This window comes from Diceros bicornis, chromosome 13 (assembly GCF_020826845.1).
Source record: "Diceros bicornis minor isolate mBicDic1 chromosome 13, mDicBic1.mat.cur, whole genome shotgun sequence".
Classification (NCBI taxonomy): Eukaryota; Metazoa; Chordata; class Mammalia; order Perissodactyla; family Rhinocerotidae; genus Diceros; species Diceros bicornis.
In genome coordinates this window covers 36,274,600-36,297,472 of record NC_080752.1, presented here as the reverse complement: position 1 = coordinate 36,297,472, position 22,873 = coordinate 36,274,600, and the positions used below count along the sequence as shown (strand labels likewise).

General features: G+C 42.1%; 1 protein-coding gene across 8 annotated transcripts in view; it reads left to right on the top strand.

Moving 5' to 3' along the window:
- Positions 1-22,873, top strand: part of UBR4 (ubiquitin protein ligase E3 component n-recognin 4) — a 134,229-nt gene that overhangs the window by 29,066 nt on the left and 82,290 nt on the right. For all 8 annotated transcript variants that reach the window (XM_058553056.1, XM_058553055.1, XM_058553050.1 and 5 more), the window contains exons 19-46: positions 240-522; positions 1,160-1,295; positions 2,241-2,320; positions 2,803-2,931; positions 3,668-3,850; positions 4,001-4,123; positions 4,214-4,443; positions 5,897-6,018; positions 7,253-7,350; positions 8,337-8,494; positions 9,287-9,496; positions 10,566-10,667; positions 10,983-11,083; positions 11,334-11,532; positions 11,910-12,098; positions 12,519-12,582; positions 14,080-14,271; positions 14,809-14,879; positions 14,970-15,117; positions 15,543-15,770; positions 16,721-16,891; positions 18,013-18,195; positions 19,292-19,450; positions 19,824-19,976; positions 20,435-20,662; positions 20,969-21,126; positions 22,118-22,289; positions 22,547-22,748. In XM_058553056.1, coding sequence (XP_058409039.1) covers positions 240-522; positions 1,160-1,295; positions 2,241-2,320; positions 2,803-2,931; positions 3,668-3,850; positions 4,001-4,123; positions 4,214-4,443; positions 5,897-6,018; positions 7,253-7,350; positions 8,337-8,494; positions 9,287-9,496; positions 10,566-10,667; positions 10,983-11,083; positions 11,334-11,532; positions 11,910-12,098; positions 12,519-12,582; positions 14,080-14,271; positions 14,809-14,879; positions 14,970-15,117; positions 15,543-15,770; positions 16,721-16,891; positions 18,013-18,195; positions 19,292-19,450; positions 19,824-19,976; positions 20,435-20,662; positions 20,969-21,126; positions 22,118-22,289; positions 22,547-22,748 — 4,472 coding nt within the window. The remainder of the gene's footprint in view (positions 1-239; positions 523-1,159; positions 1,296-2,240; positions 2,321-2,802; positions 2,932-3,667; positions 3,851-4,000; positions 4,124-4,213; positions 4,444-5,896; positions 6,019-7,252; positions 7,351-8,336; positions 8,495-9,286; positions 9,497-10,565; positions 10,668-10,982; positions 11,084-11,333; positions 11,533-11,909; positions 12,099-12,518; positions 12,583-14,079; positions 14,272-14,808; positions 14,880-14,969; positions 15,118-15,542; positions 15,771-16,720; positions 16,892-18,012; positions 18,196-19,291; positions 19,451-19,823; positions 19,977-20,434; positions 20,663-20,968; positions 21,127-22,117; positions 22,290-22,546; positions 22,749-22,873) is intronic.

Below are 22,873 nucleotides of genomic sequence, written 5' to 3'. Positions count from 1 at the left end.
TAAAGGGTTCTTGGAAATGTTTTTGTGGCCAGATTTGGCTTTCTTTGTAGCCCAGGTTTAGTTTTTATCTTCTCTTTACATGCAGATTTTTGTCCTTAATTTAATTTGTCCTTAATTTCCTTAATTTATCTTAATGCCTGGGTTTAAGAAGTTTAACTCTTCTAGTACTTGACATTGTAACTCTTGGGGAATGTTTTGACTTTTTCCCACCAGACATATTCTCCTTTTCTCTGTGGTAGGTTTTTGTCGACAATGAAACAGAATGCTCTGCAAGGGGTGGTGCCCAATGAGACAGAAGATTTGAATATAGAACACCTGCAGTTACTCCTTCTCATTTTCCACAACTTCACTGAGAAAGGCCGGCGGGCCATATTGACCCTTTTCGTGCAGCTCATCCAGGAGTTGAGTGCGAACATGGATGCCCAGATGCGTTCTGTGCCTCTCATCCTGGCTCGCCTCCTTTTGATCTTTGATTATCTGCTTCATCAGTACTCCAAAGCCCCTGTGTATCTGTTTGAACAGGTACAGATGAACAGATTCTCTTTGCTTTACTAGCTGCCATTGAGTTACCATGATCAAAACCAAAATGACCTGCTCACTTTAGGTTTTAGCTATTCATTGTGGTCGGTTTGAGTCTTTAGGAAGTCTTTAGGTCTTTAGGAAGACCACCTGGACTTGTGTATGTGCATTTACACTTAATGCTTAGCCAGAAGTGATGATGTAGATTACTTGATTTGTTGCGTTTGTTAAAATTAGATTATAGGCTCTGTTCACAGATGTCCTCCTTTGAATTACCCAGCTTTGCCTGTGTCTAGCATAGTGCCCTGAGCATCGTCCCTCAATGAGCATTTGTTAGTGGTCAAATGGTGGTAGAATGGCAAATTTTATGGATTAGTACATTCTCTTGTAGGGATCCAAAATGAAGATGGGAGGGCCATTTAAGGATTATTATAGTCAGCATTTTGTAAAATGTTTCCTTGAGCACTATTCTATACTCTAGCAAAAAGATACTTCCCAAAACAAGTCACAGAAAAATCTAAAATTTTATTTTGGTTTGTGAGTTTCCCAAACTTTGATATGCCAATCAGTTATCATGCCTGGAGTTAGAAGCAGAATGGTGACTGTATCTTTCTTAATTTGAGTTTTTGTGTTTTAAAAGGTGCAGCATAATCTGCTAAGTCCTCCTTTTGGGTGGGCAAGTGGATCCCAGGACAGCAGCGGCCGCCGGGCGACCACCCCTCTCTATCATGGGTTCAAAGAAGTAGAAGAAAACTGGTCTAAGCATTTTTCATCAGGTCAGAAGGAAGCTGTGAATAAGAAACTGATTGTCATTGGCGGGATTGAATTTGGAGCTTGGAGACTCGTCAAGGATCTTTGGTCATTTGGTTTCGTTTACTCCCTATGGGTGGCAAATACCTACAGATTCAAAACATTTTCAGAATTAGACTCTCACATATCCCACATTTATTTAAAAACAAAAAAACATTGGGACAAGAATTAGGAATCCTTGTGGCCTGCTGTGGAGTGTAGTATATGGATTCCTGGCACCTGAGTGATTAAATTTAAGTTTTCCTTATGGATGTGGTTCTAACCCACAGGCTGAATTTCCTTTGGGGTCATGGTGGTATACTGTTCAGAAAATAATGGGAGCCATGACATGCTCTCCAGGGGTTCTCATATAGCAGTTGTCCGTTCTTTTGATGAGGTGCCTCTTGTGTTCATTTTCAGTGTGTGTTTACTCTCATTCTGAGCATTGTTAGGTGTTAAGTGTATTTTGTGGAAACTTTCATCAAGGCTTAGTGTGAATTTACTGTCATTGGGATCTCTTACTAGTTAGTCCCTTTGATATTGGGGAACCAGCATTGAAGTTTAACATAGTCAGTCTAATGATACAATTTTGGTGATTAACTTGATGATTGTAGAGCTCCTTAGTTAACTCCTAGAGCAGTGGTTCTCAATTGGGGACGATTGTGCCCCCCACCCCCAAAGAAGACGTTGGCACTGTCTGGAGACATGTTTGGTTGTCACAACTGGGAGAGTGGGTAGAAGCCGGGATGGTGCTAAACATCCTGTAGAGCACAGGACAGCCTCCCTCAGTAAGGAATGACCCGGCCCAAAATGTTAGCGGTGCCGAGGTTGGGAAACCCTGTTCCAAAGTGTTTTCTTAGATGTGACATTTCATACTTATTAAACAGAGTTGAGAATGAAACCATCCTGTTACTAAGCACATTGTTTTTCAGATGCTGTCCCACAACCCAGATTCTACTGTGTCCTGTCCCCAGAAGCCTCAGAAGATGATTTGAACCGACTTGATTCTGTGGTACCAGGAATTTTAAAATCCCATTTTACATTTGGGTCAGATGGTTTCCTCCAAAATCAGTTTGTCAGGGGGAAAGGGAAAGACTTACTTTTTGTAAAGAGGGAGTTTGGTCTGTATTAGGATTTGAGCTCATTCTAAAAGGAAAATACTATTTTTGAAATTTATTTGCTGGGCTCCACTGTTGCTGTAGGGTGCGTCCTTCCTAGTGTTTGGCACCTCTGACGCACTGTTCCAGAAGACTGTTTCTGTTAGTATTTTCATGGACATAGTTGCCTCATTCTAAAGCCTGCACTTGTATGCTCACAATAGCCCATAAACTTAGAAGATTCCCTGAGTGGGAATCTTGCTGCAGTGAGAAATTAATAACTATAGTTTGAATGAGCTGTTCTGTCAATCATGAGGTTAAGTGATGGTGTATGGGTAGTCGGAAAAAATATTTCAAAAAATAAGAAAAAATGATTGTCTTTCTTTTTTGATGTTAGGCATGTGATGTTCTTTTCTCCAAGCTTGTCAAATATGATGAGCTTTACACTGCACTGACATCCCTGCTTGCAGCTGGATCCCAGCTTGATACAGTCAGGAGAAAGGAAAACAAGAATGTAACAGCACTGGTAAGACCATGGAAGCCCGGGCTCATTATGAAGAGTTTAGGATGTGTTTGATAATTGGGTAGCAGTTCTATCAGAAGTTTCCTTCTGGGATCTAATCAGTTTATTAAATATCAATTTGTAAAACTGACTGAAACTTGAGTATTTCTGTGTAGTTTGGGAGGTGGTGTTCACCTTAGAGACAATTTTATCATTTTTGCATGTTTTTTGTTAGCTTTGAGAGAATTATGACTTTGAGAGTTAATGGCCACCTAAGTACTGTATCTCCTGTGAGTGCTGGTTGATGGGTGATATTGAAAGCCTCACACTTTGGTCCCATGAGCTTTTTCTTTGGTCCCATGAATGTGTCTCTGTTCCTCTAGAAGCCATAATAGCAATTCAAGTTGCAGAAAGGGCCAGCTGATTGTGGGCCTGCGGAGGAGAATGTCCTGCCCTCTTGGTTACTTGGTAAATTATTAGGAAGGCAAAGTTGTCTTAGAACAGCTGTTTTGGCCTGTGAAATATGCGGAATATGGAGCAAATCATTTATATGTGTGTTTTACCATTTCTGCTTTATTGTTAGGTATATTCTCTAGAAAGACCTGGAGAGCAGACTTGAGAGCCAAATCTAAGTTGAAAATCAGGACTCCACACAATTCTGCTTTAAAAGTTGTATTTGGAACAGTTTCTACTGTTAGGGAGATCTTGTGGCAGTACCAAATGCTACTACCTCTGTGACAGCACTTTCTGCTTCTTCCAGGAAGCCTGTGCCCTTCAATATTACTTCTTGATACTGTGGAGGATCCTAGGAATTTTGCCGCCATCAAAGTCTTATATGAACCAGCTGGCCATGAACTCGCCTGAGATGAGTGAATGTGACATCTTACACACTCTGCGGTGGTCTTCCCGCCTCCGGATCAGCTCCTATGTCAACTGGATAAAGGTACCACAGTGTAACACAGAACTTGCTGCTAAGGGATAGCTAAAGCCGACAGGCTCTGTACTTCTGGGAACTTTTTAATGTAAGGGTAATGAAAGTTTTAGACTCTGTCTCTATTGATCCTCCCAAACACTTTTCTTACTGTCCAAATAGGATCACCTTATCAAACAGGGAATGAAGGCTGAACATGCTGGTTCTCTCCTAGAACTGGCATCCACCAAGTGCAGCTCAGTGAAATACGATGTTGAAATTGTAGAGGAGTACTTTGCTCGACAGGTATGTTAGTTTTGGATCCATAACGACAGAACTTGGGTTCTGCCACAGCCTTTTGCCACAACTAATTAATATCCTTGGGTATTTTTAAAGATCTCGTCATTCTGTAGCATCGACTGTACCACCATCTTGCAACTCCATGAAATTCCTAGTCTTCAGTCCATCTACACCCTTGATGCTGCTATCTCGAAGGTCCAGGTCTCTTTGGATGAACATTTTTCTAAGATGGCTGCCGAGACTGATCCTCATAAGTCATCTGAGATCACCAAGAACCTGCTTCCAGCCACGCTACAACTCATTGACACCTATGCATCCTTCACTAGGTGTGACGGGCTGCCTGCCCAGGATGTCGGAAATGGGAAATTTGGATCCTTGGGTAGTTTATTTTCTTTAGGATCCTGAAAATTCCTGCAATTGAACTTTGTAGTTCTAAGTACTGATCACTCTGCAGGTCCCCAGTGAAGCAGAATTTCACGTTTTTTCCTTTTTATCAGCTTAGGGTTTTTGTTTTTCCTTTTTTCCCTTGCTATAATGTTTTCTTCCCTAATACGAAGGAGTGCCTGATGAGGGAATTTTCAGATAGTTCAGGGAGAGTCAACAGGAAGTTTAATTTCTATAAATCTTTAAATATTTTCTAGCATTTTACTTGTAGGATACAAAGAAAGTTAATGTAATTTTTCCAAATACTGTCATTTCTGTTATTTGCTAAGATGAAGCTCTTTAAGTGCTCTTTAAATTTCATGGTATGTAGTTGGAGAAAAGAAATTTCTTAATGAATTATAGAGTATTTAGAAATCTAGATCCAGCCCTTTCTATAGCAAACATTGCAAATTGCACACCCTGTAGACTTGTTTTGTTTGTTCTGTGTGATTTGTTTACGTATTTTAGATCATTTTCAGTGTATAAAAATTGGGAGTTTATTAACAAATCAAGATTTCTGGCTTTTCTTACATTGGAAGAACTGGCAAAACTAGGCCCGACTTCCCACATGACAGTGACAAACTGGAGCTGAGGAGTGGCTCCCCCTTTTAGCATTCTCACTGGGCCCCTTTAAGCTCTTTCTCTTTCTCTTGTCCCTGTAGAATTTCACTGTTCACCTCCTGTTCTATGGGGCTTTTATGCTGAGAGGGACTTAGATCATTGTAAAACTTAACTAACATCTTTTAGTGTGAATACCTTGCAGTAGAGAAAGGACTATTGGTTGAGTCAAAATTGTTGAACAAATATGAGCAATAAACGTAAATAACAAATATGAGTGCTTGCTGTTTGCCAAGTACTTTTCTAGGTCCTGGGGGTATAGCATTAGCAAGGCTGACCAAGTTGCTGCCTTCTGAGAGCTTATAGGCTCTAATCTGACCCATTAGGCCAACACTTTCTAAACTGAACTGTGAATAGATGATCTGGGCAAGTGAGTTTGGGAAGTGCTGGATGAATAAAATTAAGCAGTTTTTACAGTGCTTCTCAGAACCTTTAATATATGCATTGCCAACCTTCTGAGGCCAGGAGGGGAGAGGGTAATTATAGTATTCACTGTTGCCTAAAGTAATTTGTCCTGGAGTTGTGTTTTGGGAGCATTCCAGAGGATGAGATATTCTTTGGGAAACAATTACCCATTGGAATTTTTATGAGACCAGAAAGGGGCAGGTACAATCAACTACATTTAATAGATTAAGAAACTGAGATACAGGTTTTTCAATTTGTCTAGGGTTAGTTTCTCCTAACTATGATGGGAGTAGATTGCTTTAGCTTTCACGTATCCCTCTATTTTTGCTTCAGAGCATATTTGCTACAGAACTTGAATGAAGATGGATCCACTGAAAAACCTTCCCAGGAGAAGTTGCATGGCTTTGCTGCTGTTTTGGCTATTGGTTCTAGTAGATGTAAGGCGAACACTCTGGGTGAGTGAATGTGCTTTTGAATAATACTGTCACTACTAGTATACTAGTATTGCTACTTCTCTCCCTCTCTACCTGTCTACTGGCATTTACCTTTTACTGGGACCTTTCTGTGTGTCAGACATTGACATAGGTTTTTCTGTTTTGATCTTCACAATAATCCTGTGAGGTAAGTGTTGTTATTATCCCCTTTCACTCATTACAAAGCTGAGGCTTAGAGAACTTCTCTCTGCCCCAAATCCTATGTCTTGCAAGTAAGTGGTGGAGCTAGGATCCAAACCAAGATCATTTGGTTCTGAAGCATTAGACTGTTTTCCTTTGTTCTACTTTTCATTTATAGAGATTAGGAAGACTAGCAAGCTACCGCTTCATGCTTGGGAAAACCTCTTCCCCATGTGAGGAATGATCTGGTAGAACTTTAGGATGGGGAATCAAAAGGACTTGAGCAGGATTGGAGTTAAGTGCGATAGTTACCCTTTAAAATATACAGCCATTTGTATTTTCCTGAATTTCAAGCTTTAAATCTCCTTTTAGGGCTGGCCCTGTGGCTTAGCGGTTAAGTGCGTGGGCTCCGCTGCTGGCGGCCCGGGTTCGGATCCCGGGCGCGCACCGACGCACCGCTTCTCCGGCCATGCTGAGGCCACGTCCCACATACAGCAACTAGAAGGATGTGCAGCTATGACATACAACTATCTACTGGGGCTTTGGGGGGAAAAATAAATAAATAAAAATTATAAAAAAAATAGAATAAAAAATAAATCTCCTTTTAGTGTTCGGATAGTCTCACTTTTAGAAATGAAATTCCACTACTTCATTGAATGCTGTTCTTAATGTGCATTAATGATCCCTACCCTCAAGATTTGTCTTAAGGAGAAAAGAAATCAAAGTGATACCTTTTCATAGAAGGTGTCATAGAGGTTTAATAGTGCCTTTAGCCTGACTTGTAATGACTTGCCCTCACTTTGCATCTTGTTTTCAGTTGTCTTCTTTACTTGCAAGATTAGAAAGTGGACATGATGGGAAATGAAAACCTTACAATTGAGATTGTTAGCTAGTAAGCAATTAGGTAGTTCTTGGACATAGTACTGCTATTGAAATATCCATCTAAGCTGTTTTAGTAATTATTTTGACAGCCTGGGCTGTGGTGTTTCTTTTTGCATTTGGGCTTGGCTTTTAAAATGCTGTGTGTCATTCTTTCTCTCTTGTGATGATTTCTTGTCCTTTCTGTTGCCTCCAGGTCCGGCACTGGTTCAGAATTTACCATCAACGGTGCAAGCTGTGTGTGAATCCTGGAACAACATCAATACCAATGAGTTTCCCAACATTGGATCCTGGGTGAGTGTCTGTTCAGGAGTAGAAATGTGGAGCACTAGCCATTCTGTGTTCTGTTCTTATTCTTTTGGCTTAAACTAGCTACCAAGAGATCTTCATATGTTGCGATAGTGTTTGCTGTAGCTACATCAATAATCGATACCTTGAATTACCCAAATGGTACCCATATGGTCCTTTTGCTAAGAAGTCTGTTTTACTGTGTACAGGACAACTACTTTATTACCATGAGGCTCAGTTTCTTCATTTGTTAAATACAGGGATGTGAAGATTAAGTATATTAAATGTAAAGTGCCTAGCACATTATCTGGCACCTGAGTTCTCAGTAAATGTTAACCTGTTTCCCTTCCTTTTTAGGTTATATGTGAGGAACCTGCTTTTTTTGTCATAATTTTATGGGGTAGCTTTTAGGTTCTTGGAAGACTGTTGAGTCTTCTGCCAGTTTACTTGATCTTTGTGTGTGCTCTACTCAGATTACCTCTATTAACAGATTATTCTGTTATTACAGTTCTTTGGAAAAGCCAAGTATTATAATCTTGTTATCCCTACTTTGTAATCGGAACCTCTGTTTACATCACCCGGAGCTGTAGCGTAAGGATAGTTAAGATATTTGTAAGGAAAGGCAGATGCATTGCAAAATCCAGATCCTTCTCAATTATTAGAGATGAACAATAGTTTTAATGTTAAATATAGTATATTTTAATTATTTGAAAAGTGGTATTGGGTATCCTAACTGTATACTAACTAAATTTTAACTTAACTTTTAACTTCCTAAATTTTAACTTTGTACTAACTAAAATTTAACTGCTTCCTTCACTCCACCCCATGTTCCTTCCCAGGATGAATAATAGTGTACACTGAGTAGAGCCATTGTGTATAAACCTCAGTGGAGTCTTAGTTTATGTCAGCTTGGTTTCTTTTTTTGCCACGTAGGAATTTTGTCTTGGGTAGATAGACGGTCTGTCCATTCATGTCTCGTTTGCTTCATTCAGCGCAATGCCTTTGCCAATGACACCATCCCGTCAGAGAGTTACATCAGTGCTGTGCAGGCTGCTCACCTGGGGACTCTTTGTGGCCAAAGTCTGCCCCTGGCTGCTTCCCTGAAGCACACTCTTCTGTCACTGGTCAGGCTGACTGGTGATCTTATTGTGTGAGTACTTACTATCTAGCCCTACGTACCCTCTACACCTGTCTCCTGTCGTAGCTAAAGGAAGACAATGGGGGTTTTTATAGCTATCTGATAGTGCTTTTCTTCCATGTTTCCATAGCAAAGAGAGCCTGTTGCTTTAGAGTATGAGCCTTTATCTAGAATGATTTTTAACTTAGACCTGAAGGGCAGCAGAGTACTTCTTCCTCTCTTTCTGTGTAGTATTTTTCAGAAAAGGCATGCTGGCTTTAAGTCATATTGTGATTTGGAGGTGCTTTGGGTTTAATTTTTAAGGTGACAGTAATGATTTGAAATCACGTTTCTCCAGAATCATTAATGGAGTTACATGCTGCCATTGTGGGGACTAGGGCAGGCCAGTGGAGGGACTGTTTTGTCTTCCTGTGCATAGGTCATGAGTAAAGTCCTATATCACATTGCCTTAAAAGAGATCCAGATTCCTGGCAATTTTTCTAGAAAAGTTGTCTGGGATAGGTTACTAGCTTAGGTTTCAGTTAATTTTCTTTTCTGAATATTATAAAACTCATCTTAGATTGTTAATTTAATGTTTTAATAAATGGATTTTTCATTTGGAAATGATTTTTGCTTCCAATATAATAATGAAAAAGAAGAATTTGAATTGTATGATTACACCCATGTCAAACAACTATTATGGGAAAAAAACTGAAACTGGAATAAAAGCCCTTCCCATCAATAAATAATTGAATTGCCCTGTCCTCTCCTTGTGGCTTTTGGAGGAGTGTTTTCACTAACTTGATTGCATTTTTTTTGCTGAAGTTGGTCCGATGAGATGAACCCACCACAGGTAATTCGGACCCTGCTTCCCCTTCTTTTGGAATCGAGCACTGAGAGTGTTGCTGAGATCAGTAGCAACTCCCTGGAGCGCATCCTGGGCCCTGCGGAGTCTGATGAGTTCTTGGCTCGCGTTTATGAGAAGCTCATCACTGGTTGTTACAACATTCTGGCCAATCATGCGGATCCCAATAGGTGAGCCTGATTGAGGAGAACAGTCAGTAAGGTTTCTGTGACCTCCTGCTACTTACTCTCAATGAAATGTACCAGCACTGGCTTCTTCTTTTTTTTTTTTTTGTGAGGAAGATCAGCCCTGAGCTAACATCCATGCTAATCCTCCTCTTTTTTTGCTGAGGAAGACCAGCTCTGAGCTAACATCTATTGCCAATCCTCCTCCTTTTTTCCCCCAAAGCCCCAGTAGATAGTTGTATTTCATAGTTGCACATCCTTCTAGTTGCTGTATGTGGGACGCAGCCTCAGCATGGCCGGAGGAGCAGTGCGTTGGTGCGCGCCTGGGATCCGAACCCGGGCCGCCAGCAGCGGAGCGTGTGCACTTAACCGCTAAGCCACGGGGCCGGCCCAACACCGGCTTCTTTAGGTCATTAATTAATAGCTTATTATTGTGCTTTTTAATAGAAAGTTCTCTACGTGTGTGCATTTTGTGTTCTTGTGAGCGTGCATGAAAGATTATTTGGAATACTCTTGTGATTAATTCTTAGAGATAAATGTTAACAAAATGTTCAGATTTGGAAACTTGAAGTAATTCAACAGGTGCTTATCAAGTGCTGTACTAGATGTGATGAAATGTACAAGGGAGCTTTGATAAAATGTCTGTTTTTGTAACCATGCTTCTGAGATGGGTGATCTATGGAATTAGGCAGTCTCATAGCACTGTTTGACCTTAATAGTTTAAGCCATGTTGAGGTAGGTGAGCTGTAAAGAACAATTGAGTAAGTTGCAGTTTTACCCCACTGAGAGCTGTACAAATCAAGGGTGCAAGTATTGGGATTTCCATCTTTTTGTTGTTGGGGAGTCCAGGTTTTCATCAAGGGCTCCTTTTTTTCCCTCCTTCCTTCCCACCCTCCATCTCTCCTTTCTTTCCTTCTTTCCTTCATGCCAGGCTTTATGCTAAGCTTTGACAAAACAAAAGTGAATGTTGCCTTCAGGTTTAGTCATAAACAAACTATATTTTTAAAAATCAGTTTTAGGAGGACATTGAAACAATCCTTATTTCTGGTAGTTACTTTTTCTTTTTGATCCTCAGTGGACTGGATGAATCCATCTTGGAGGAATGTCTCCAATATTTGGAAAAACAACTGGAAAGCAGCCAGGCTCGTAAAGCTATGGAGGAATTTTTCTCTGACAGGTGAGCTGTGTTTTGTTTTACTCAGTGAACATTTTTTGAATGCCTCAAAGCAAGGAGCTATTTATGTTGACTTAGGTATTCTCTCTCAGGGAATCTTAAGACCTGCTTAGGTGTTTGTACCTCAAGGAGGACTTAGGTTAATTGCTGACTCTTTGAGGTTATTGATGAGGGGTTGATTGCATGAACACCTAGTGTTGTTGACTCACAAATGACCAGTTTCCCTAGAGGAGATGAGATTGTGAAGAAATAGAAACGGATGCCTTTTATGTGAGGCTTAATGTGATTCTTTCATTTTTTTCCCCTCTTGCCTCCCAGTGGAGAACTTGTGCAGATCATGATGGCAACAGCCAATGAGAACCTCTCTGCTAAATTCTGTAACCGAGTTTTGAAATTCTTCACCAAACTCTTCCAGCTGAGTGAGTGACAGCTGTTAGTAATCTTCTTATGGGAACTTTGATGTCCGGCTAATACTGTGCATATCTTCTGCCTGAGTATAACTGTAGCATAAAAATGCTAACAAGTGGAGAGAATCCCTAAGAGAAAGTTTGGAACGAAGTTGAAAACTTGCTTGAAGCCTTTCCCCCTTTCCTGGCTCCCAGTTTGCACCTCCCTTCCTTTCCCCCTCTGCCCTGCTTCTCTGACCTTCGCCTCTTGGTCTGTCCCTAGCTGAGAAGAGCCCTAACCCGAGCCTTCTGCGTCTCTGTGGCTCTCTGGCACAGCTGGCTTGTGTGGAGCCTGTGCGTCTCCAGGCCTGGCTCACCCGCATGACTACATCACCCCCCAAAGATTCTGATCAGCTGGATGTGATTCAGGAGAACCGGCAGCTCTTACAGTTACTGACTACGTACATTGTTCGGGAAAACAGGTAGAACAACTGCATTTACGTCACATGTCCCTAACAACCCCTGAAACACGCTGAGAGCATTTGTGGCTATCTTTCCTTTAGGCATCAGTCATTAGCATTTTCAGGAGTTCCACAGCTCCCTCTAGACAGACTCAAGGAATCTAGTAGAGCTCCTTGACTTCCCATGGAAAAGCGTTTGCAGTGACTTGTCCTGTCAGATGTAACGTGGGTGAATATTTTGTGCACCAGTAGCCCAGGTCCAAAACTGGGCTTTGTATATAAAGTCATGTATTTAATGCTTAATTTTAAACTTCTTTTAATTACTGTTACAAATTTAGAAGTACACAGAGTCAGATTCCTGTTGATTACTTACCAATTTGCTATTTCTTTTCTACCAGCCAAGTTGGGGAAGGTGTGTGTGCTGTGCTTCTGGGCACCCTGATCCCCATGGCAACAGAGATGCTGGCCAACGGTGATGGGACTGGTTTCCCTGAACTCATGGTTGTGATGGCCACCCTAGCCAGTGCAGGTCAAGGTGCTGGCCATCTTCAGCTTCATAATGCTGCTGTGGACTGGTTGAGTCGATGGTAAGATGATGAAGTTGGAGGAACCCATCTGTAGGTTACAACATTGCTCTTAGAGAAAAGGGGGATGATTAATTGCAGGTTATTTTTTTTGTAGCTTCGAGTGAATATAAAAGAAACTTGAATCTCTACCTTTTTATTGGAGATGGAGGGAGTAGCCAATAACTCTGCTTTAGACTTAATCTTCATTATTTTCTTAGTAGAGTTTTCTGTTCATTATTCCTAGGAGAAGTCTTGGGGAAACTGTACCAAGTGTCAGTGATAAGACCAGAGCACCACAAATCTCTGGTTACCTACATAGTTTTCTAAGAATGCCTTTGGTTCACAGTGTCCACAAATTGATGCAAAATTCATGAAGATGCTTCCTTTCTTTGGTTCCCTAGATGATTTTGTGCCCCCTCTCCTTTTTTTTCTTTGGGACAGCAAGAAATACCTGTCACAGAAGAATGTGGTTGAAAAACTAAATGCCAATGTAATGCATGGAAAGGTAAGAGAAATGTGAGTGACAACAGTCAGGGAGTTTGATTCTTATCTTTGGTCAGGTGGAGGTCTCTCTTTCCTATTGGCTTCTGTCCCTGGCTAGCCCCCAGAGGATAAGGCCTACAATCTCAAAGGCCTCCAAGTGTGTAACTGCTAACTGCATGGCCTCAGGCCTCTTCTGGGTGGCCAGAAGTGATAGAAAGGAAATATTCTGGTAAACAGATATCCAGCAGAATCCTTTTTAAAACAGTGAATTCCTGCTATTTTTAGATATTGGTATGCTTTGGAAAATTGTCCTCTGCTCCTGCGTTGCAACTGTGTGCTCTGAGTAGATGTTATATGGGGTTACAGACTACCTTCTCAGCTCCAGTCCAGGTGTTAGAATTGTTTACTGTACCTGCAGGTTCAGGGCACCGTTTTGAGAAAGAGGGTTTGAAACTGACAGAGATCTTGCATTCAGGCATTTTTCCCGTACCCAACTCGTAAACCTGACATAGGTGGCTAAGAGCAGATAACTGGCCTCTGAGACCCACCATGGCACCCCGTTCCTCCCTCGTTTCTTGTTAATCTTTATCCTTTCAGCACTCAACTGTCAGAGTTCAGAGTGAAGGAACTTCCAGATCTGAGGCTTTGATGCCAGACTATTGGGTTTTTTAAGGCAAGCGTGAACTACCTGCGGTGGTTTGCTGGAAAATTTTTCACTTGATCTCTGAAGCTATTCCTCCTCTACTGTGTTAATTTAAAACCCAATGATTTAAATGTCTTTCACTAATGGTTAAAAAGAATGCTGATGGTAGAAGAAATGTCAGTGAAAGCCTATTCATACTTCTAATCTAGTCTTTTTTTTTTTTAATTGAGGTACAATTGACATATTAGTTTCACATGTACAGCATGATGATTCAATATTTGTATATATTGTAAAATGATCACCGCAATAAGTCTAGTTAATATCCATCACCATACATAGTTATAATTTTCTTATGGTGAAGACTTTTAAGCTCTACTCTCTTAGCAACTTTCAAATATGCAATATAGTATTATCAACTGTAGTCACCATGCTGTACAATATATCCCATGGCTTATTTATTTTATAACTGGAGGTTTGTACCTTTTGACCCCCTTCATCCGTTCCGTCCACCCCTCCCACCTCCTGCCTTTGGCAACCACCAGTCTGTTCTCTATCAATCTAGTTTTTTCTCGAGTGATTTTTGTCTCCATTTTTACTCTATTTTCCTGATTTCAGTTTTACTTCATTTTACAAAGTTTTATAAAATGTTATTTTTGTGCTTAAGATGAATGAATCACACTAATTCAGTACAATTTATTGACCAGCTACGTGTGGTCATAGTGCAAAGAGCTTAGGAAATAGATAATTAAAACATGTTTTTCTTCTCTGCTTTTATACCATCCTTCTGATCTTGAGCTTTATTGAGAAAACATAGTTTACGTAATAATCAAATATGGAGATCTAAACTTTCTGTGGTGTGGTGGTCTTCTCTTATAGCATGTAATAGTCCTGGAGTGCACATGCCATATTATGTCTTACTTGGCTGATGTCACCAATGCCCTGAGCCAGAGTAATGGTCAAGGCCCAAGTCACCTCTCAATGGACGGAGAAGAGCGGGCCATCGAGGTGGACTCAGACTGGGTGGAGGAGTTGGCAGTGGAAGAGGAAGACTCCCAGGCTGAGGATTCCGTAAGTACCAAGTCACTGCCAAGGTAACCGTGCAAGGTACTGGCTGCCTGGCACTTGCAGAGCTCATGCTAACAAGCCTTTGGCTCTCTTTTCTAGCCCCTGTGAGCTTCAGAACCTCCCAGTCCTTATTGCTTTCTCCCAGCTTACCGGACTAGTGCCAGACTGATTTTTTTCCAGGCCTGCAGAGCAAACCGTAGGGATCTAATCTCCTGGGGAAAGGACTATTTAGTGAGCACATGCCTTCTAGAGTCACTTGTCCTGCAATTCCTCAGTTTTTGCTTCCAAAGGATGAGTTCTTCATGAGGATGGTGTGGGCTCCCTTGCAGAGAAAGCATAAGATTTATTTTTTTCTTAACCACAAAACCTTAAGGTCTCACCTGAAATTGTAGCAGCACATTTATAGCCTACAGGCTATTTCCAATTGGAGCAGGTTTCTACTGGTCATTTATGAAGTGATTACTTTCCATAGGGTATGTTTTTGTGGGTGCCTGTATGGAAGGATATATTTCTGATTAAAAGGACTTCTTATCTTTGAAGGATGAAGATTCTCTTTGCAATAAACTCTGCACTTTTACCATTACTCAGAAAGAATTCATGAACCAGCATTGGTAAGAGTAGTTCTTCCTTTTTGGTGAGGATTTGCCAGGCCTTGATTTTTGGGACTTCTGGGCTCATTTGCTGCTTCTTGTTCTTCGTAGGTACCACTGTCACACCTGCAAAATGGTTGATGGGGTGGGTGTGTGCACAGTTTGTGCCAAGGTGTGCCACAAGGATCATGAAATTTCCTATGCCAAATATGGATCCTTCTTCTGTGACTGTGGAGCCAAGGAAGATGGCAGCTGTTTGGTGAGAGATTGGGACATTTGCTGGGCTGTAAAGGGTGACTTGTTAGTGACACAGGAGCTGCTTAAGCCAAACTGGGAAATTCCCAGGTCACCTTCATGGTCGCCTGGGTCTAGGAGTAAGTTCTATTTCTATCATTGAGTACTTCACTTAGAATACCAGAACTTGCAGGGTCCTTAGAGGCTTTGTAGGTTTTTTCCTAAGACTGCCCCACAATTTCAGATGTTATAATCAAGACTTGTTGCTGTGAGGGGGTAAAGTATTAGATCTTAGATGAATACCATGAAGATCAGAATTCAGACTACTGGATATCATTTAAATGGTTAGCCAATTTCTCCTTTGGGTCAGATTTTCCTCCAAGATCTTAGGCAATATTTCATCCGTGCTTGTGGCAAGAGCTTAGGGCCTCTGATGTTTTCTGTCTCTAGGCACTGGTGAAGCGAACTCCTAGCAGTGGCATGAGCTCCACCATGAAGGAGTCAGCATTTCAGAGCGAACCCAGGGTTTCAGAGAGTCTGGTGCGCCACACCAGCACATCTCCAGCTGACAAGGCCAAAGTCACCATCAGTGATGGAAAGGTTGCTGATGAAGAGAAGCCCAAGAAGAGCAGCCTCTGCCGCACAGTAGAGGGCTGCCGGGAGGAGCTGCAGAACCAGGTGGGGCTCTGATGGTGCCCAGTACAGTGGGCAGAGTGCAGATCGCCAGGTTGGTTCAGTAGCAAACAATGCACAAGGCTTTCCTTGCAATTCCACTGGTCGGACTTGAAGTTGTTTTCTCCTTTTTCTACGTTATCATTTTCACAGTGTGAAAACAAATAGTGTGTCTTGTCAGTTATACCTTGTAGGGAAGGATTCTGACCAAGGAGTTTATGGGGGGTTTGTGGGAGAGTAAATTTGAGTTGTATAATACTCTAGAGCATTCTTTTTTGGCCAGGGTTCCTCATCTGAAGCACAGAATACAGAAAATGATTCCAGTGATTATTTTCTCCGTTTTCCCAAGGATGGTACATAACTAGAACCATTCTAGATGCCTAGGAGAGAAGTTAACTAACTATACATGGTGGGTGCATTCGAGCATTCGAGTATCTGCCTGGGACTCCTGGTTTAGAAAGATTGCTCTAAGGGTTAGTAGCATAATAGCATATTGACTGGAATCAAATTCAGTATTATGGAGGGCCAGCCATGATGGCCTAGTGGTTAAAGTTCGACGTGCTCCACTTTGGCGGCCCGAGTTCGGTTCCCCGGCTCAGAACCACACCACTCGTCTTGTCAGTAACCATGCTGTGGCAGCAGCTCACATAGAAGAACTAGAAGGACTTAAACTAGAATATATAATTAGGTACTGCGGCTTTGGGGAGGAAAAAAAAAGAGAGAGAGGAAGATTGGTGACAGATGTTAGCTTAGGGTGAATCTTTCCCAGCAAAAAAAAAAAAACAATTCAATATTATGGAGAGAGTGAGATGATGGCTAGAATATCGAATTGGAAGAGAGGAAACTGGATTCTGGATTCTGAAGGTAGTTACTGGCAAGATTATTATGATGAGTGTGACCCATTATTTTTCTGTCTTTTTATTTTTTTTCCACTTGTGTATTTGGATTTTTCTCAGGCCAATTTCTCCTTCGCTCCTCTCGTGTTAGACATGCTCAATTTCCTCATGGATGCCATTCAGACCAACTTTCAGCAGGCTTCAGCTGTGGGGAGCAGCAGTCGCGCTCAGCAAGCCCTCCGTGAGCTGCATACAGTGGACAAGGTGGTTGAGATGACAGACCAGCTGATGGTGAGTGTGCGAGGGTCATGAAGTTAAGTGGGTGTAGGAACCAGCAAATTTACTGAGATGCCAAAGTGTGCTTGATACTCTGGGGAATGTCCTTAGAACAGTCAATCCCTGGCCGTTCAGAATTTATCTTAAATCTCATCTAAGATATGACAGCCAGTATGAAAATTAGCATATGAGGTGTGTCTTCAAAAGAAGGGAATCCGGAGGTCATTTGGACCAACCCAGTGACCTAGTCCCCTTTTCACTTCATATAACTGTATGAACACTTAAGATGTGAGAAACAACATTTGGGGGCAATTATAATAGTTAGAAATTTCTTCTGTATATAAAATAGAAAACCTCCTCACTGTATCTTCTCTCCTAAGGTTCATCTGACTTTCACAAATAGTGCTTGTCCTCTCTTGCTTACAGCCCTTTAGGTAGCTTTTCTTTATTTCTTCATATGATATGGTTTATAAGTTGTAAGTCATTACTAGCTTTAAAACCTGCTGCTCAGCACTGAATGTAGGATTTCTGGTGTGGCCTGCCTTGCCTCTTCAGCAGTGGTAAAGTAGTGGAATGTAAAGTGTTGGCACTTCTGAAGGGAAGTGTAAAAATGAGTGAGGTACGTGAGTATATCTCACAAGGTGACTGTTTTTAAGGGAAAAATACTCACTTGGAACTGTGCACACATACATACACACGATATATTCTGATATTTTATTAAAATTCAGTCAGTTTTAGAGTAGTGGTTTTTAGACTTTTAGATGTTAAAGATGAAGTGAAAAGATATTGGGGTGGCGTTGGTGATCCATAAAGTTGCTGGCTTAATTTTGCCAGGTTAGATGGATGAAAAAAAATTCCGTCCATCATGATCATCATTTGATTTTAAAAAAGGGCATTTTAGCATTTTTTAAAAGCCAGTAGTTTGTATTAATTAAATTTAAGTTTATGAACATTCCCTACATTTTTCTTATTGGCCTAACAATAATTTGGACAAATTTACCTAACTGTCCATGGATTAGAGATTAGAATCCATTGCTTTTGAGTGACTCAATTGTGCAGTATCACAGGCACATGAATAGTGTATGAATCCACTTGATCCTTTTTTTTGCCTTATTACTGCCTACTCTCTCTGCCAGGTTCCCACCTTAGGATCCCAGGAAGGTGCCTTTGAGAACGTTCGGATGAATTACAGTGGAGACCAGGGCCAGACTATTCGACAGCTAATCAGTGCCCATGTGCTCCGGCGGGTGGCTATGTGTGTGCTCTCCTCCCCCCACGGGCGCCGCCAGCATTTGGCTGTCAGCCATGAGAAAGGCAAGGTGGGTCCCCCAATTCCTTCCCACTCATTTTAGGTCATGTTTGTCTTAAATGCTAAGCAAAACAGATGACTGCTCAGATTGGCCCTCTGGGAAAGTCTATTTCCAAGAATGCTTTATGGACAGAGCTCAATGAGCTTTTCTAGTCAAAGCCTGAGTTATCTGATTAGACTTAGAACCACTAGGACGAGAACAGAGACTGTTTCTAATTATTAAGTTCTCACTCAAAACATTTCTCTCAAGCCCACAGGGAAAGGTAATGACTAGCAGTTACCTAGGACAGCATGGCTTCCAGTCTTGGCCTGGTTTGGTCACTGTGGAGGGCGCAAGCCGAGAGGTGAAAGTCTTCGTGGGGAGACTCAGTGTTCCTTATTTAGTTCTTCCTTGCCCTCCCAGCCCTCTAAGGACACAGGGAAGTTTATGTCCTTTTATAGAACCAGTAGAAGTTGGAAGGGTGATGGGTAGCTTAACTCATGTTTCTCTATATTCTGGTTTCTTCACCACTAAAGTTGTTTTTACTTTATCTTAAGAGAAAAACAAGTTAGAGATATGAATAGTCCTTAAAACAGCTCTAAAATACCTTGAAAAACATTTTCTTTTTTCTTCTGAGGAAGATTTGCCCTGAGCTGGCATCCGCTGCCAATCTTCCTCTGTTTTGTATGTGACCCACTGCCATAGCATGGCCTCTGACAAGTGGTGTAGGTCTGTGCCTGGGAACCAAACCTGGGCCGCTGAAGCAGAGCACACTAAACTTACCATCTAGGCCACTGGGGCTGGCCCAAGAAACATTTTCATAGAAAACTAGAAAGGACAGTAGTACATAGGACTTGTTTAATTATTTTTATGACGTGATTATACGAAGAGAAGTTGGTTTCATTTCTCCTCTGTTTTGTCCTCACTGGAAGGGGGAAATGAAAGGCATTCCATATCTTTCAGCCAGGAGAAATAGAGGCTGATATTGGTCTAGTATTTTCCCTAGAGACTTATCCACAAAAAAATGCCTATGAACTAGTATCCCTATTGAAGGAGCTTTTGTTATTGCTCTGTGTTCTCTCAGAGGACTGGGGTTTAGAATAAATTGGTAATTGTTCCTTTGCAGATCACTGTTCTGCAGCTGTCTGCACTCCTGAAGCAAGCAGACTCCAGCAAGAGGAAGTTGACTCTGACTCGCCTGGCTTCTGCCCCTGTCCCCTTTACTGTGTTGAGCCTCACCGGGAATCCCTGCAAGGAGGACTATCTTGCCGTTTGTGGGCTGAAGGTAACAGTCCTGATCCAGGTTTGATTACCTTGAGCTGCGGATCCTAGTCACCTCCTGTCACCTATGCTCAGCACCGCTTTCTCTTATTCATCATTGAGATTAAAACTTAAAAGCCATTGGAACACAAAAGAATGAAACTTAAAAGTCATTGGAATACAAAAGAAATCTTTTTCTGAATTTCTTCCAGATCTTCCAGATTTCTCTTGTATTGGAAATAATCTTTGTGTGTTCTTGAAACCTGACTATTTGAAGTCTGAATACCCTCTGAAGGCAGGGAATATTAGGGAAGAAAAGGAACCTTTAGAACTCGGAGATGAATCAGCCTACTTTCCAGATCATCTTTTAACCATTCTTTTCCTTCAACCATGTCCAGGACTGCCACGTGCTGACCTTCAGTAGCTCGGGCTCTGTTTCCGATCACTTGGTGTTGCACCCCCAGTTGGCAACAGGGAACTTTATCATCAAAGCCGTGTGGTTACCTGGTTCACAGACCGAGTTAGCGATTGTCACTGCAGACTTTGTCAAGGTACAGTTACAGCTCTTTGATCATGTGGTCCTACAGTCGTTTTGCTTTCAAGTCCAGAATGTCTGATCTCCATTGTTTGCTAGCTTCTCCCAGAGATTAAGAATAAAAAATCCTAACATTTTTGTAGCCTTTTGTTATGTTGCTGAGGAGGAGCTCACTGTGTGTAGGCAATATGAAATCGATTCTGGTTCTACCCCCCCTGTACCAAGTGCACAGCCATTACTGTACTTGTTACAGAATTTGTTGATGTGTATCTCTCCCCTGCTTAACCTTCGAGGGAGAGTAAAAAGGTAGTTTATTCATCTTTATGTGCTCAGAGCCGGAAACTTAGAGGTGCCTGTTGAATGGAGATGAATGCCCATTACTCACCAATTGCAGCTCTTCGGATTCACCAGGATAATTTAGGGGTGAGACTGGAATAGGTCTCTTATTTCATCTTTTTTCCTTCCGTCCTACAGATTTATGACCTGTCCATTGATGCCTTGAGTCCAACTTTCTACTTTCTCCTGCCGAGCTCAAAGATAAGAGATGTTACCTTCCTGTTCAACGAAGAGGGAAAGAACATCATTGTTATAATGTCTTCGGCTGGGTACATCTATACGCAGCTCATGGAAGAGGCCAGTAGTGCCCAGCAGGGGCCCTTCTATGTCACTAACGTCCTGGAAATCAACCACGACGACCTGAAGGTTAGAGCTCGTGTTGCCGTCCCTTCTATTCCAGGTTTAATTCACTCAGCAGCTCTTCTGTTGTTGTTCTTGTTCTTTTTTCTTCTAACTTTTTACCTAATAGCAAAAAGTCTTGTCCTTTAGGACTAAACTGATTTCAATTTGAGGTTCCTTTATTCTCTTGGTATTTTAAAGATTTACCCACAGGGATCTCATGCTTTGAGTCTGAGAGCCCAAAATCTTGATTGAAAACTAGTAACCAGCAAACAGGAAGCTGGTACCAAGGCAACATGAGAAGCTAATGCAAATGTGTCTTTGTCCTGACAGGACAGTAACAGCCAGGTGGCAGGTGGAGGGGTCTCCGTCTACTACTCCCACGTGCTGCAGATGCTGTTCTTCAGCTATTGTCAAGGCAGATCATTTGCAGCCACCATCAGCAGGACGACTCTGGAGGTGTTGCAGCTCTTCTCCATCAACATCAAAAGGTGAGAATGAGCACTTCTTGTGCTACTTCCACAGTGCCCACTTCAACAGGAGCTCTTCACCCCACTCCCAAGTGCTGGCATCTGTTATGAATCTGGCAAAACTGGCTTTTCTCCAGTCATCCTCTCCCTTCCCTGTTAGGTATCTTTAAAATCAAATGTTGCTCTGTTGGGCTGTTTGCATGGTTTGTCTCCCACCATGGAGACCTCAAGCTGTAAGAGGTAGTTTGGGGGACCAGTGTCACTCAGAAGGAGAAGGTATAGTCAAGGCAGCAAACCTGATTTTACTGTGATTACTGAGTTTTGAGAAGTTGGAGGAGTAAGTTTCTCCGAGACGCTCATGCTGCCAAAATGCCCTTTAAGTTCCCCTTCTTGGGGGGATGCATCAGTAAATAGAACACGGTGTCAGTAGTGGGGGCATGGTTGGGGTTGGAGAAGGTAGAGGCTTCCATCAGGTTTCTAGATAATAGAGGTGTGTGTGAGGTGTAGTGAGTGTTTTATTTAGAGAGGAGGAAGAAGAGGTTTATAGTTTCTTCCCATCTTTCTTCTCTGCCATTGAAGAGCCATTATAGCACTTTCTCTCTGGCCTCTGTTTTGTGAATTATCTGGTTTGGGATTCAATAAAGTGGATAGCATTCACATATAACTTGATGTGCTTGGAGATTCTTAATAGGACACTGGGTCGTCAGCCTTCAGCAGCTCCATGGTCCTATGCAGTTAACAACCTCTAAACACATAGGGCCACCTATTCCCTCAGACAGTGGAAGCTAGCAGTGGAGATCCTAAACCAGGACTCCTGCTGAGGGTGCACATTGGGGTATATGAGAGTACATACATAGCTCGGAATGAAACTGAGACTCGTGGATAATTTGAGTTCCTGGGCAGATACATTGCTCTGGGAGTCGAGTATTTAGTGAGGATAGCCTTTAGGTCAAGAAAAGCACTAGTAGGTGGTGCTTGACACTCTAACTGTGGCAATTGTTGTTGTCTGCAGTTCCAATGGTGGCAGTAAGACATCTCCTGCCCTTTGCCAGTGGTCTGAGGTGATGAACCACCCGGGCTTGGTGTGTTGTGTCCAGCAAACTACCGGTGTGCCACTGGTAGTTATGGTGAAACCAGACACTTTTCTTATCCAAGAGATTAAGACTCTTCCTGCTAAAGCAAAGGTCAGTGCCAGATTCTCCCGCCACCTGCATAGACTGTGAGCCTGGTCTAGCTTTGCGTTTGTACCTTACGTCGCTTTCCTAGCTCTTTCAGTGGAGGCCTATAAAAGAATTTTGATCCATTTTCTTCTAGACGCCTTTCTCTGCCACCTTTCTGTGCCCCGCAACTGACCATGAAACCAGTTGCTTCTCTGCCTCTTTTTTTCTGTAGTGATCTACAGGTATGGGAACTAACACTCTCCCTCGTCCCCTCCTCCTAGATACAAGACATGGTCGCCATTAGGCATACAGCCTGCAACGAGCAGCAGCGGACAACGATGATCTTGCTGTGTGAGGATGGCAGCCTGCGCATTTACATGGCCAATGTGGAGAACACCTCCTACTGGCTTCAGCCGTCCCTGCAGCCCAGCAGTGTCATCAGCATAATGAAGCCTGTTCGAAAGCGCAAAACAGCTACCATCAGTAAGGCTCCTCCTGCAAAGACTGGGGGAAGGGAATCAGCAGTCTTCTAGATGATGCCTCAAAATAGACTGTTGTAAATATCCTTGAGGAAATGGTGACTATCCTGTTTTCACGTTTTGTAAAGG